Below are 13953 nucleotides of genomic sequence, written 5' to 3' on the forward strand. Positions count from 1 at the left end.
TATCTGATCAATATCAGCTCCTCGTGGTTAAAGAGCTGAACATAGAAGTATAAGAGAGCAAATTCCAGTCTAGACTGATACCAAAATGAAAAATGTTGGTACTATCATTGTGATTTACAGACTAAAAAAAAAATAAAATAAACATATTTCTGTTCTCTCCCTCCAATCACCTTTATTCCTCAGCACTCATATTAATGGTGGTTCAACACTACATCCATCATTCGATTTAATCATGGTCTTAAAATGATAATGACATAATTATCACAATTTGTCTGTGTATCCCTCAGAGACAGATGAATGATTTAGCTTAGCGTGTCAGGTGCTAAGCAGCAAGGTGTGCTCACCTATAAATTATGTAGCAGTTCAGTTAGACAGGGATGAACATGATATTTCTTGAGGGTAATCTAATCCACCCCTTATGCCATTAATTACAGCAATATAGCAGCTGTCACTTGATGCACATTGGCCCAAAAAATACTTTTCCCATAAGCTTACATTGTGCTGTAAAATTATGCATACATTTTTCTGAGCGTCACAGTCCCACAAAATGATTCATTTCACTATCAGACTTCCATCCATTTGGTCTGATAACAATTGGAAAGAATAGCTGTATAATTAAATAATTTTATCCCATTAAAGGAGCACATGTTATTCTGCATAACGTTACATCAACATACCAAATGATGATGTGCGATGAAGAGGCATTGTTTGTAGTGATGAACATACAGACAATTATTAAGCTGCAACTTTACTATTTCTGTTTACTCTCAAGACTCTCTTTTCAGCTATAGCAGACAGTTGTTTTCAACAAAAACACTCTAGAATCCCACTGTATACACTACCTGCTCCACACCAAAAGGCAAACATACAGTTAATGTGTGCATTTAGCAGCTGGTAGAGAGTTGGTAGAGAACAAAAACTCACCTAAAAGTGAGTGAGTTTTGAATTACATTCATCATGTGGCCAGAAACATGACTCTAAATGACATTCTTGCCCTGTCACCACTGAAGGTGTAAAAAAGCAACAGTTTGCTAATAAATTCACTATATTGACATAAAAGGTGATAATACGTCAATGTTGTGTTCACAACTTGTTTACGCTGCCAATGGAGAATACTGTATGCAGTGTTTCAGTTTTGCTTTATGTTCACAATGGAAGAAATCCCCCTAGTTTCACACCTAAAGAGCTCTTATCATATTCATATTAAGATTAAAGTAACTGACCATCCTTTGCCCTATAGCTGATTTCCCTACTTCTTCTGTACTGGAAGTTTTCATCCTCATGTGAATGTTATTATAAACCCCAATATCTCAAGTTGAAATAAAGTGATGATAAAAAAAAGTCTTTATTAACGTCAGAATTTATTTAACAACTTGTCACAGTTTAGGACAGATTCATACAAAAAATATTAATTAATGTAAATAAATATGAATATATTCATTAATACAATTATAGTACAAAAATTAGTACAATTACATTAACATTCATAAATGTAAAAGCATCACATTTAAAAATGAACTTCTATACAGTGACAAAACACAAAAAAGAAAGGTATAACGCCTTAATAACATTATTGAAAACAGCTCCTTTAAAGACATCACATAACATTTTTTTTTAAAGGAAAGCCTTCCATTATCCAATTATCTGTTTCTTGTTACTGTTCTTGATCCTGAGGTAGTAATGACCCGACTGAAAACATATGGGTTACAACACATTTGTAACACCTAACCAGTGGCTTCATTAGCTCCATGAAAAATTAACTGAATACTGACCCAGTCTTTACACCAGCTAAGTTATTCCTGACTCTGCATTCAAACAGTGCATCCGTTTATTGAGCATATATTCATGTAATTCTACATGAAAGTCACTCAAATTTTGTCCAAGCTTAACACATCCAAGAGATGTGTTTATATTTTATTTTTCAAACCGACAAAATGGTTCAGCAAGAGTTCAACAAAATCAGGACTTTTAATTGTCCTGGCTCCACAGTGGTGGAACAAGCTCCCCATTGACATCATCTACACATCTTCTTTCACAGACTGAAAGCTCATCTGTTCAAACCGCACCTGGGCCCATGAAAAACAACAACGAAACAACTCTTTCTCTAGCTCTTATTGAGTCTAACTTGAAGCAGTTCCGCATATTTGATGAAATTCTTTTTGGGTTATAACCTCATGGTTGAATGCACTTATTGTAAGTTCCTTTGGATAAAAGCATAAGCTAAATAAATTTAATGTAATGTAATGACTGATGACGATTAAAGTGTCTCATGCTCTGCTCTTTGCTTGTTCAGGCACTACAAATGTTTTATTAACCTGGAAATGGTGTGGAAGGGGTTTATTTTTTTAAAGTCCAACAGTAGGAGACAGGGCAGCTCAGCTTTGTTTTTATAAATTCAATAAAAAAGTGTTTTACTGTATATAAAGACAAAATAATCAAACTTGGAGCCAAAGAAGATATCAGGTTAATAGTTTAGATTATATAATATTTATTTAACAAGACCTCATTCACTTTGCATTATTTTATTTCTTGTTCCCTCGGAGTTGTACGTTACCTATAGTAAATAGGGCCAGGCTGGTCCCACAGTACCCTTATGTTTGCATTGCAGTTTCAGATGCACACCAGGCTGCATAGAGATGCCAATGTATACTACCCAAAAAGGCAAGCAATAACTATTTATTTTAGTTTTTAAGATATAAGGTTTTACACTACAAGATTTTTAGAGATCAACAAGTTTTTAGACTGTGGGAGGAAACTGTAGAAAGCGTGCGTCACAGTGAGGTTTTATATCAACAAAACTAATGTAAGAGCAATTAGACAACATAATGTCCTGTCCACTTTGTGCTCACAGGGTTAGCACAGGTGAGCATAGAAGCCAATTTTTGCATTTTTCTTTTTTAATGCTCAACTAACAGTTTACCTTTACAGGGCTAATGAACAGCATCAATGCTACCCTGTAAGTTTATTATCACCATTACTTGGATGTCCCCTGTTGGGTGGTCTTGTAAGTAGGGAGGAAGGGCAAGTACTTGAAACATCTATACCTCTTCAAAATACCATTGCAGAAAGGTATATCATAGCACGACTGGTCACACATGTTTTTGCTTTGGTCTTGTGCCTTGTCTTGCCAGTTCTTGATGCCGCGCTCTTTGTCGGTGCCTGAAAAAGAAAAGAAAATGTTTGCTGATGGTGATGTTATGGCTTGTTTGGTAATTTATTATTATTAACACAAGTATTCTGTCATACCTGGAATAGTGTTGTCCAGGATAAACCCAAAGAATCCTCCGATGAACATGTGTGTGGTGAAGAGCACTACAATCACTTGGTCCAACTCTGTTATTCCTTCAAACACAGAAGACAATACATATATGTCATTTGTTACCCTTCAGTAGCTTGTGAACTATACAGTAAATCTTTTAGGGAGATTGTCTTTGCTCTTGCTTTCTCCACACAGAGGTCAGAGGTCTGCTTTAAGTTCAGCCTAATAAAACTAAAAGAAATACAAGCTGCCTCAAACCAAACCCAACAGCAACTGGGGCCTGACCGTAAATTCTGCAGGACAGGATAACAGCCAATTCACACACGGTCCATCTCCGATCCATCTGTTGGATGGATGTCATACATGTCCAGAAAGGCTTTCTTGGCCCGACAACCCATATCTGTGTGTGTTAAACCCTCTGAGCTGTATACCTTGAATTTTAATTCCCTCCACATGTCCAAAAAACAATGTATATTGGCAGGCACAAGATGTTCTGGATGACTTCAGTGATCAAAATGTATGCAGCATTCCGTAGGATGATGTATTCATGAAGCACATATCAAGCGCAAATCAAAAAAAAAACTGAACAGTGTAGGAAGTTAAAGGATCAGTTAACCCAATTCACAGAAAGACATATTTTCTCTCTTAACCCGAGTGATATCTAGCCAGGACAATTTTGAGATATCTGTCTCTGTGTTGGAGTGGGAGAATGAGATTTCTGCAAAACCCCATATCTACCACATTTTTCTTCATTCCTGAGGAGTAAAATCCTTATATTTTTCCTTATACTCATTCACTTACTCTGGATAATCCACAGATTTTCATTGGAGCTGAATGTCATTTTTCAATACTGTAGGCACCACAAACAACCTCTATTTTGCGGGGGTGGTGGCAGATATCTCAGAGGTGGATATCTCAGATCTGGCCAAGTTAAATTAAAACTATTTGCATGGGCGGGTTGCACCAGGGTTATGTAAGGAAATATGTTTCTTTGCAACTTTGGTGAATTAACCCTTTATCTTGAAGCCTTATATACACTAAAATATCTGTCCTCTTTCTCTGTTCACATCTTAAAGAATGACGAGAAATAAATGAGACTAAAGATTTGTGGCCATTGCACTAACCTCCCCTTAAAGGCCTGGCAGAGTTATGGAGTCACAATAATGGAGATTAATCCAGCAGGACTCAGGAGAGTGTTGTAAAGTCTGCAGGTCCACAAATGTCCAGATATTTGGACTTTTGAAACTGGCTTTGGTGGCTGAGGGGCAGCCTCTGTAATCACTAGACCACCGTGGCACTCCAATATCCTGAGTCAGAGTTGGCCTTTCTTGTGGCATGTGCTACCACCAGCACATGGGTGAATACAGAGCGCCATTGAATATGTGGATGCCTGCATGTCCAATTCCCTACTTTCATAATGCCCCTCAGGCAATAAACTGCCTAATGAAGTTGTATTGAATTGAATCAAGAATTGCAAACAGCCCTGACGTAGTTTGGCTCCGAACACATTCTTGTTCAAAGAACACATCCAAACACAGACACACAGACAGGCACATACACACACTTCCTGCTCAGATAGGCAGCAGTCAAAAGTTCAAGGCACCCGCTGAGCTGGATTTTAAGTCCCATAACCTCCATCTAAAGACGTCTGGGTGAGCAGCAGTTTGTTTACAAAGAGAACTGACAGGCCTCCTCTTGTGTGGTGCTATCATCTGAGTGTTGAGACTGGGGAAAAACTGGGCAAGAGTGCTTTATCTGAGCCAGGCAGATTACAGCCGGTGACATGGCGCCTTGTCAAGAGGATTGGGAGGTAAGCAGCCTAGACCTGAGAAAACCAGACAAGCCCTCATGCCCAGTGTTGAACTCTGGATTAGCACTTTCCTGATAGACACTTGCATCACATGACTCATGGGATCAAGGTCTTATGTCTGCAGAGAAGAGCTGTTTAATCTTGAGGATTGCTCTTTTGATGGCACTTCATTGGAGGTGGCCACAAACCCACTATGCAGCCAATCAATGGGTCATCAAAAGCAGGGAATCATCAGCTGATAGCTTTCAATTAATCTCTGATTGGTTCTAAGATCTTTGATTGATCAGACTTGTGTTTATAAAAGCGCCACATGGTCTAATTGCATCTGTTGGATTAATGTTTCATGACTGGATTAGTGTAATTGGGTTCTACCTGTTGTGTGGTTGTTTGTACATGTATGAGTACATGTGTGTTTATGTAATGTGAAGTTGAGAATAGTTTACTTTTTTGTCTCGATTTTTATTTTTTTAATTTCTTTTCTCAAGTTTCCTTTTCCAGTTTCCTACTGGTTTTCTCTTCCTACCTGACCAACCACTTCTGACACTAATGAACTCACTGGCTTTAGACGCACCCACAACCACTGCCATTTGTGTACACTGGAAGACACAACTAATTTAGTAGCACCACTAAACCCAGTCTAATCCAGATTAAACCTGGTGGTGATGTGTGAGAGTTATGTCCTCTTTCACCCAAGTAGCCTAATTTTCTCCCTTGAATCTTTTTCCATATTATTCTTTCAGGCAGTAGCATAGTAGTCAAATTTTATGATCATAATGCACTCAAAAATCACTAATTATTTGCAAAATACCTGATTAAAATATTCATGGAGGTCAGTCAGTAATATCTGTAATCGGCAGCAAAACAATAACCCCCCCCACACACACACACACACACACACACAGGCTGAACAGCTTCTTACACCCAACTAGACCAATGTGGTGGGATCCGACTGCCTGACCAACTGAGATATAAACCGACTGACATTTCTATCCTTAAACTGCCTATCTGGGGAACAGACAAACAAAAAAACTAATTCAAAGTTCACCATTTAAGACAATTAAAAAGGCTCTCATTGCCACTTTCAAATCTAGGCTAAAGACAAAAGGTTGCCAAGATTTTGCCATCTGGACCTGTGGGATTTGGGAACACCTTGGCCTTATAAGCCTAGGCTGGCAGAATCGATGCCATCTTTTCCAGGGTAATCTGTAAGTGGAGCAGTGGGAGCACACAGCCTCCCACTCACTGGGCCGCGTTGCTCCTCTGATAAGGATTTACAGCCTGTGTCAATTTCTGGCTTTTTTTTTTTTTTTTTGAGTTGCTTCAAAAATAAAAACAGAAAAAAATAAAAGACTTGTCACCAACACAAAAGTGAGAAAAAGGTATGTGTGGATATGGTATGAGATTCTAAAGTGAAACTGACAAAGTATTCAAGGTTCAGTAGTGATCTGATCTAGTGGGCAAATGTCATCAAATTGCTGTTTTTCTAAAGAATTGAAGCACATTGCTGCTGGGAACTAAACCAGTGCTGATACATATACAAGTTAACACATGTTTGTGTGGCGTGTGAAGTTATACATTAGGTGCAGGTGTTTTGACACGTACCATTTACTTCGTTTACCCTTATTTGTTTGCCTTCTGTCCAGGTCTGATGACATTTTGTAACAAAAGAAATAAAGACAAACCTGTGAGAATGAGCACGGATATTTGAGAGTCTAGCCCATCAGGTGCCACAGCTCACTTTGCATAATCAGCCATTTCAAACTGCCCTGTTTCTTCATCTTTTCTGTCCAAATTACTTCATGAAGAAGTAGCAAAAGAGTTTGTCATGGATGTCTCTATCTGTTTTGTGCAGGAAGACAGGAGAATATTTACTGATGGGATTTGGGGGATTGCCTAGCGACATAACTAACTATATTCTATGCCCCCCCATGTTGTTCAATTTTGCACCTGTCTGACTAATGCACTTGTGTATGGTATTGGAAATATTCATTATGTGTGTATATATTTTTAAATATCTTCAAGACTGTTCCCAGTGTAAAGGACTGAGCCGGTGAGGACACTTGGAATTTTTGTCTGTGTGTGTGTGTGTGTGTGTGTGTGTGTGTGTGTGTGTGCGTGCATGAGTGAGTGTATGTCTGAGTGTATGTCTGTTGGAAAATCACCTGTGTCAATGATGCCAGGATTGGAGTTAAACCAGGTAGGTAAAACAAGACCGCTGAAGGTAGAGAAGCCGAGGATGAGGAGGTTACGGGACGAGTTAAGGTCCACATACTGGGGAGAGAAAGAGAGAGACTTTGTTTTGTTGTTCTGCCTCAGCTGGCTGCCACCTCTGTTTTGGAACTTCACTAAAATATGATTAGAAATAATCTAGAACTCCAACACTTGATTTCTGGTCCAGGATTTATCTTTATTTGATTACACATCAACACATTGGAGGCAACCCAGTCTATAAATGTGCTCTGACTGATAAATCAAATTGTAAAGAAGCAGGCCCATTACACAAAATGGCTGAAGCTCTCAATAAAGAGCCAAAGAACGCCCCACCTCTGGGTTAGTTTCTGTTCTAGTAGCTTTCAGCTTTCATGCATTTTCCCATTGAGGATTTCTTCATTAGTCTAAAAACTGAAACGTAATACTGGGCTTTTCTATCCATATTCTGAGCTAAATCTGAGTCATTACAACCAATTATTTTGTATATATACTATACTATTGCCTCCACAAGTTTTGACACCTATGACTAAGACTCAAGGGAGCTATAGTTGGTCAATGAAAACAAAATAATCCATTGGAATATGGACACAAGATCCTAGTATCTGGTTTCATCCTTTTTACAGACTGAGGAAAAAAGACCCTGTGGGAAAATTACACTGTCTGGGTGGGGCTTTGGCTCTCGCTACACCAAGGCCATCCAAAGTGGGGCCAAAGTTGGGCTGCCATAAGGTTTAATTTGGCCGGCAAGATGTTTGAAGTGAAAAATGATTAAACATTTATTTAAAATATATAATATAAATCACTGTTAAGTCAGTTTTATTTTTTGTAATGTAAAAATGCTCTTTATGTACATGGGATTCCTAGTTATTGGAAGGTTTTTTGTTCATTAAAGGAGCAGCGTGAGACATTTCAAACCAAAGGGACCAAACAGTCTGTGGCTGGTTTAATGGGCAACAGTGATAAAGACTTGCTCTGGCACTCTTGCTTTAATCACATAGAAATATATTTTTTGCCAAGAAACAGTATTAGAGTTGACCTAAGCTGACTGGGTTGCCTGTTTCTTGGATTGACTAAAATTGTATCACCACCCTTAGAGGGCATTCATGTATCATGGACTTAATTTCTCAAGGGCCAGTAACTGCCATGCTAGATATGCATGCAGAGGGAGCAATGGTATGGTATTTAGTATCTGATATGCAACTGTAAATTTGTTTTAAGAAAACCTATGTATATAGATATAGTGTTGTTGATTGATTCATGTCCAAATGTTGACATATTAGTGCAAAGTATTTGAGTTTCTAAATATTTTGCTATAAAAATGCTTTGCAACTAGCCTCAACTGGTTGAAACCCCATTACAATTGAATTTTTCTTGGGTGATCTGGAGGCAGGTCACATATCTGGTGGCAACTTTTGTCACCATTCAACCAATGCTCCCATAAAACCAACGTCTCAACTCTGCAGAGTGTGGCCTGCTACGTAGTTGTAGCCTGACACAGTCCTGCACAGATGCTGGAGAGTAGCTTAGCTAGTGTTACAACACAAGTACAACACAAAAACTTTTAAAACCATAAATGTGGTTCTGTGACTGTCAAAGCAGATTCTCTGTGTTTTCCAGTGCGGACATCTCAAAGCAGCTGCTCAAGGCTAGTTAGCTCTGACTACTGGCAGCTGTACTGCTGCTATAGTCAGCGGTAGTCAGACTGTCACTCTGGCAGATGTTACCTCCCGCCAGAGTCCTGCACGGGTCAGGTTGTGTTTTCTTATTTTTTATATTAACTGATTTATTTTTCTTTCTTTATTATTATTATTTTATTATTTGTTGGTCTGTAACCTTGTATATTTGATTTTTTTTTTTCAGTTTGAGCTACCCAAATAAAGTTTATTTAATTGTATATAATTAATATTACTTTTGTTATAAAATAATTATTTAATAATTTAAGTGATCCCCATAGGATTCTTCTGTTTTTGCTGTATTTCAGGTCAAGGGGTCAGTGCCAGAGCAGCACCCCCGGGGCCACTAGACTCAGTAGGATATTTACTATAGTTTAAGGACAGCAGGGTGGATGCTTTGTGACTCAGGGTCTTGATCTTCCAAGGAGTGGGCTATCTCACTACTCCATACATCAGGTGCTTTGGATAAAAGTGTACACAAAATAAAATATGATATGTCACAATATTGGAATATGTTTACCTGGAGATTGGATATCCCCACCGCTGCAATCATTCCAAACATAACGAGGAACATGCCTCCGATGACAGGGTCTGGTATGGTGATAAAAACTGCTCCAAATTTCCCAAAGATCCCCAGGACGATCATCAGAATGCCGGCCGTCTGGAGGACCAGTCTGCTGCCAACCTGGCATAAAATAAGCACAGGGACTTGTTATCCAGTGTATACAAGATGGGTTAATCCATAATTTTCACCATACCAGCTTTATTTTTTACCAGGACACTGTGTGTGGAAAAAACTCTGAAAAACATGCATGTTTTAACAGGTAAACTATCAATCTCATCTGCGATGATTTGAGAGAGACATCAGAGAAAGCGGCCTCAGTAAAAGAATGCTCAGGTCAAGCCTGCACAGCCCATAAAACATTTAATTGTAACATAAGCTTTTAAGGCCTCATGATGGATGTTCTCATGTATGCAATGCTGATGGTTGCTCATGCAGTTTTATCCAAATGTATTTTCTCACTGTCATTTGACGTAATTTATTCTTCTACGTGGACAGTTTTTGCTATTTGGCTAGAATGTCAAAATTATATTTTTGAAAACAGCAAGTAATTCAACAAGATATAGTGGCGTTTGACGTAAGAAACGGAGCTGTTAAATTCCATCAGCATACTACAATACTCCAGTATACATAATTTAACAGAATGTCTTTCAAAGAAATAGTGAAAAAGGGATGAGGACACTCAGCACTCACAATGGCCAGGACACACTGCCCACATGAGCAGTCATGTGCATCGCTGAACCTCTTCCTTTTTATTTTGACGCCCATGTTAACAGGTTAGAGCAGCCACACAGCACTCCAGTAGAGAGTAGAGGTCTTGCCTATTTTTTAACACCAGTGGTTCTCAGCAAAAGTAGACGGCGAAAAGGATCTGTTCATAGTCATTATACTAGCAACCTATACACCTTTCACTGCAGTTTCAAATCCATATTTATACAGTATGTCGCAGATATGAAATATAAATATATATATTGTCTCCTCAATAACTCCTGTATCTGTTTTAGATTTAAAGCTCTTGAGTGTTTCTGTTGACATAATCCATTCATTTGATAACAAGGCTTTTATTGTATTGTATTTATCAAAGATAACTCAGTGAAGCAGAAATTGAAACAGCAACTCCTGCTCCAGTTATACAGTATATGACAAGGATTTAAATAATCAGCCTAGTCAGCAGCTCAGGCAGTGACACTCAAAAACAACTGCAGCACAATCCATAAATCATCCAGAATCATAAGTTTACCCTCCCATTAAATGTATAAGAGCCAAAAAGTCAATCATTTCCGAACCCTCTTACCCTGCTCACTATCTCAGGATGTGCTACAGGCCTCTGTCCCCCCAATACATTGAGCTTCATAGACAACTTGTATTTGACCTGCATTTAACCAGGATGGTCTCATGAGATATACCTTTATTTTTTCTTGCCAAAACGGCAGCATTATAATGTTAAACAAACCATCGTTCACAGAGGAAAGATGAGTTAAAAGGTCCAGTGTGTAGGATTTAGTGGCCATAGATTGCACCCAACTGATCTCCTTCCAAGTGTGTATTATATTCCATTTCTGCTAATAGATTCTCTTAAATATTACACAAAAGACAGACAATTAAACACGTTTGTTTCCAACAAAAAAAAACTATTAATTCTTAAATGGAACATTTCAAATTGTCTGTACTGTTTGTGGGACATGTGTATGTATGGTGTTGCTGACGCAGTGAACTGAGCTAACCTTCCATGCTGGCCTGAAAAATAATTCCACCAAGCCCTAGTCATATGATCATTGAACTGAAGGCAATGCACATTATTAGCCTATTATTCTTTAATTGAGTATCAGCTGATATGTATGCAAACATCATAACTCTAAATAACTTCATATTATATTCTTAAACTTTAAAATGATTATATGTGGATTTAACACCATCAGCATAAACTACATGTCAGGAGAAGAGCCCCCTAGCTTGCAAAACTCTCAGCCAGACAGACGTTAATTCCCTATAAATCATCATTATTTATGCATTCCACAGTCCACACTCTGCCCTCCACTTGGCACTTGGTTAAATATAGCTGTGCACATCACATGTGCAGAGGTAATAGTATGTCATGAGTGAATTCTTGCACTGTGATAGTCGGTATAGTCTAGAATCAGTATGACAGACACAATTGCCCTCCAACAAGAAAATGTTACCTACTATCTAAAACGTTAACCTAAAATCTAAACCTGTTTACCTTTTTCATTTATTTACAACCACTTGCCACTTGATATTCCATTTCGCAAAGTGCAAAAGAACTGATAGAAGACTACAAAGCATACTGTGACCTTTGCATGCCTCTCACCAGGCCCTTGAAGGGTTGAGCTAACCAAAGTCCACTTGAGTTTTCATTGTAATATACCGTGACTAAAGACAGCAGTGGGGATTCTTCAGAGGGAAGTGCCTGGGGTCAGTTAACCATCACAACACTCTTCAATACCTAAAAGGTCTTTACTGCCACAGGCAGGAAGTGACAAGCATTTGTCAAGATACAATAAATTGTTCCTTCTTTAACCTCTAAACTCATTAAACTCATTTCACTCGTAAATGTAATATCAACCCAATTTCTAGCAGCAGGAGGCAGCTGTTCTAAGCAAACAAGAAAAACTGTATTTTACCTGCCAAGCATCAAATGGCACACAAACTTAGCAATTAGCTGGTAAAGAAGTAATATCTAACAGCGAAAGAGCCAGATATTTTTCCTAGAAGTTGGTGGAGACAAAAACAGAGCTAAAAGGAGAGTGAATATTGGACTTACATTCATCAGACTGACAAAAACACAACTCCAGATAAATGCTAATGTAGCTTATCTATATCATGTTTATATGTGAAAATGTATAATGATGTCAAAACTGTCAGTTAGTTGGCCTTTCATAGAGTTCTGCAGCTTTAAAGATTCCTAAAACATAAGCAGAGACTGTTATGACGTATACCTTGGTAATGCCAAGTGCAGCGATGTTCTGGCTGTAGGAGGTGGTGCCGTTTCCAGTTCCCCACAGTCCAGCCAGGATACAGCCGATGCCCTCCACAGCGATACCTCGGTTTATGGCATGAGTAGGAGGAGGAGGGGCGCCAGACAAGCGAGCACAAGCATAGTAGTCACCGATTGATTCCATGGTAGATGCCAAGACGCCTGCCATCATACCCAACACTGAAGACACACTCACTGTGGGCAACCCCCACTGACCTATGGGTATAGAGTAGGCATACTTTAGTTTCCATACATGTAGCTACAGACACACAACTTTACACATTAAGACTGCAAAAATCCCACAACATTTAAAATCTTTTAGGGGTTTGTTCCAGCTCTGGTTGGCACAATAACTGAATGTTCCATTTATTTATTTTTTGATTTAGGGAATGGCTTGCAGACTGCTACCAGATGACCTGAGAGGGCAAGATGGTTCTTATGTTAGAAGACAAAGAGGTATTTTGCTCTTAAACCACTGAGGGATTTATAGACAAGTGGTACACAATACGTGCCAGACCAATGGTTTAAATTACGACATGCCAACTTATAACAATCTGTTATACAAACATCTGGGCAAATTCAAATATCATGCTAAGATTTTATTTCAAAACAACTTTTCAGATTTTAATACAGTGGACTCATCCCAGCAGTCACCTAATTTTCTGGATAACAGAATTTATCACACAAATAACTCAACAGGTGAGGATCTCTGATCCTGTTTTTCTTAGAACCCAACAGCTATGTACAACATTGACTATTGCTAAATTTCTTCTTGACAACATGGCAAGAAGACTCACATATGACTCTCAGCACAAACTAAATGTTCAACATTTTCTTGCAAAACTGCTCTCTTTGAGGCCCTTATGGTAAATAAAACATGATAAAAGTACCCTCTAGGGCAGTGGTCCCTTAAGGGTTTCACTATAAAAACATCACAACTTTCTGCATGCTAAAGCCCAACAGCCTGAGTCTGCCACTGGACGGGGGTAACATGCCATAGTGTTCTTCATCTGAGCTTGATTAAGGGACACTGTAGTGACATGCACACCAAACATCCCTGCACTCTTTATAACTTGGTTTTTGTCTCTCTGGTCGATGTAGGCCTTTAATATTGAGTGGCAATGATCTACATGCACAGAAGAAGGAGATGCAGGTATTGCAGGATCATATCATATATGATCATACATCATATTTTTTTCTTTTTTAATATGCAGACCTTTCCACCATAGTCAATTATAAAAACTCAAAATGTTCTATGTACAAATTGAAATAGAAAGGTGGATGGAAATGTATCAGTTGAGTGCTGAGTGGTTTAACACTTCTTTTTTTGTGACATTTACAAAATCTGGAGTACTTCTAAAGCAGGCTCCTTTCATACCCATCTCATTAACACATCTTCAGAAACTGATGATGCAGATACACTGTTTCTGATTAATGGCTTAA

General features: G+C 38.5%; 1 protein-coding gene across 1 annotated transcript in view; it reads right to left on the minus strand.

Moving 5' to 3' along the window:
* Nucleotides 1–1344: 1344 nt before the first annotated feature.
* Nucleotides 1345–13953, minus strand: part of si:dkey-106n21.1 (solute carrier family 23 member 2) — a 35606-nt gene continuing 22997 nt past the window's right edge. Inside the window, exons 8-12 of the mRNA XM_051382190.1 lie at nucleotides 12473–12726; nucleotides 9474–9638; nucleotides 7232–7340; nucleotides 3247–3342; nucleotides 1345–3159 (exon numbers count right to left, since the gene is read on the minus strand). Of these exons, the coding sequence (XP_051238150.1) occupies nucleotides 2975–3159; nucleotides 3247–3342; nucleotides 7232–7340; nucleotides 9474–9638; nucleotides 12473–12726 (809 nt within the window). The 3' untranslated portion in view covers nucleotides 1345–2974. The remainder of the gene's footprint in view (nucleotides 3160–3246; nucleotides 3343–7231; nucleotides 7341–9473; nucleotides 9639–12472; nucleotides 12727–13953) is intronic.

The sequence above is a fragment of the Dicentrarchus labrax genome, unplaced genomic scaffold (genome assembly GCF_905237075.1).
Source record: "Dicentrarchus labrax unplaced genomic scaffold, dlabrax2021, whole genome shotgun sequence".
NCBI lineage: Eukaryota > Metazoa > Chordata > Actinopteri > Moronidae > Dicentrarchus > Dicentrarchus labrax.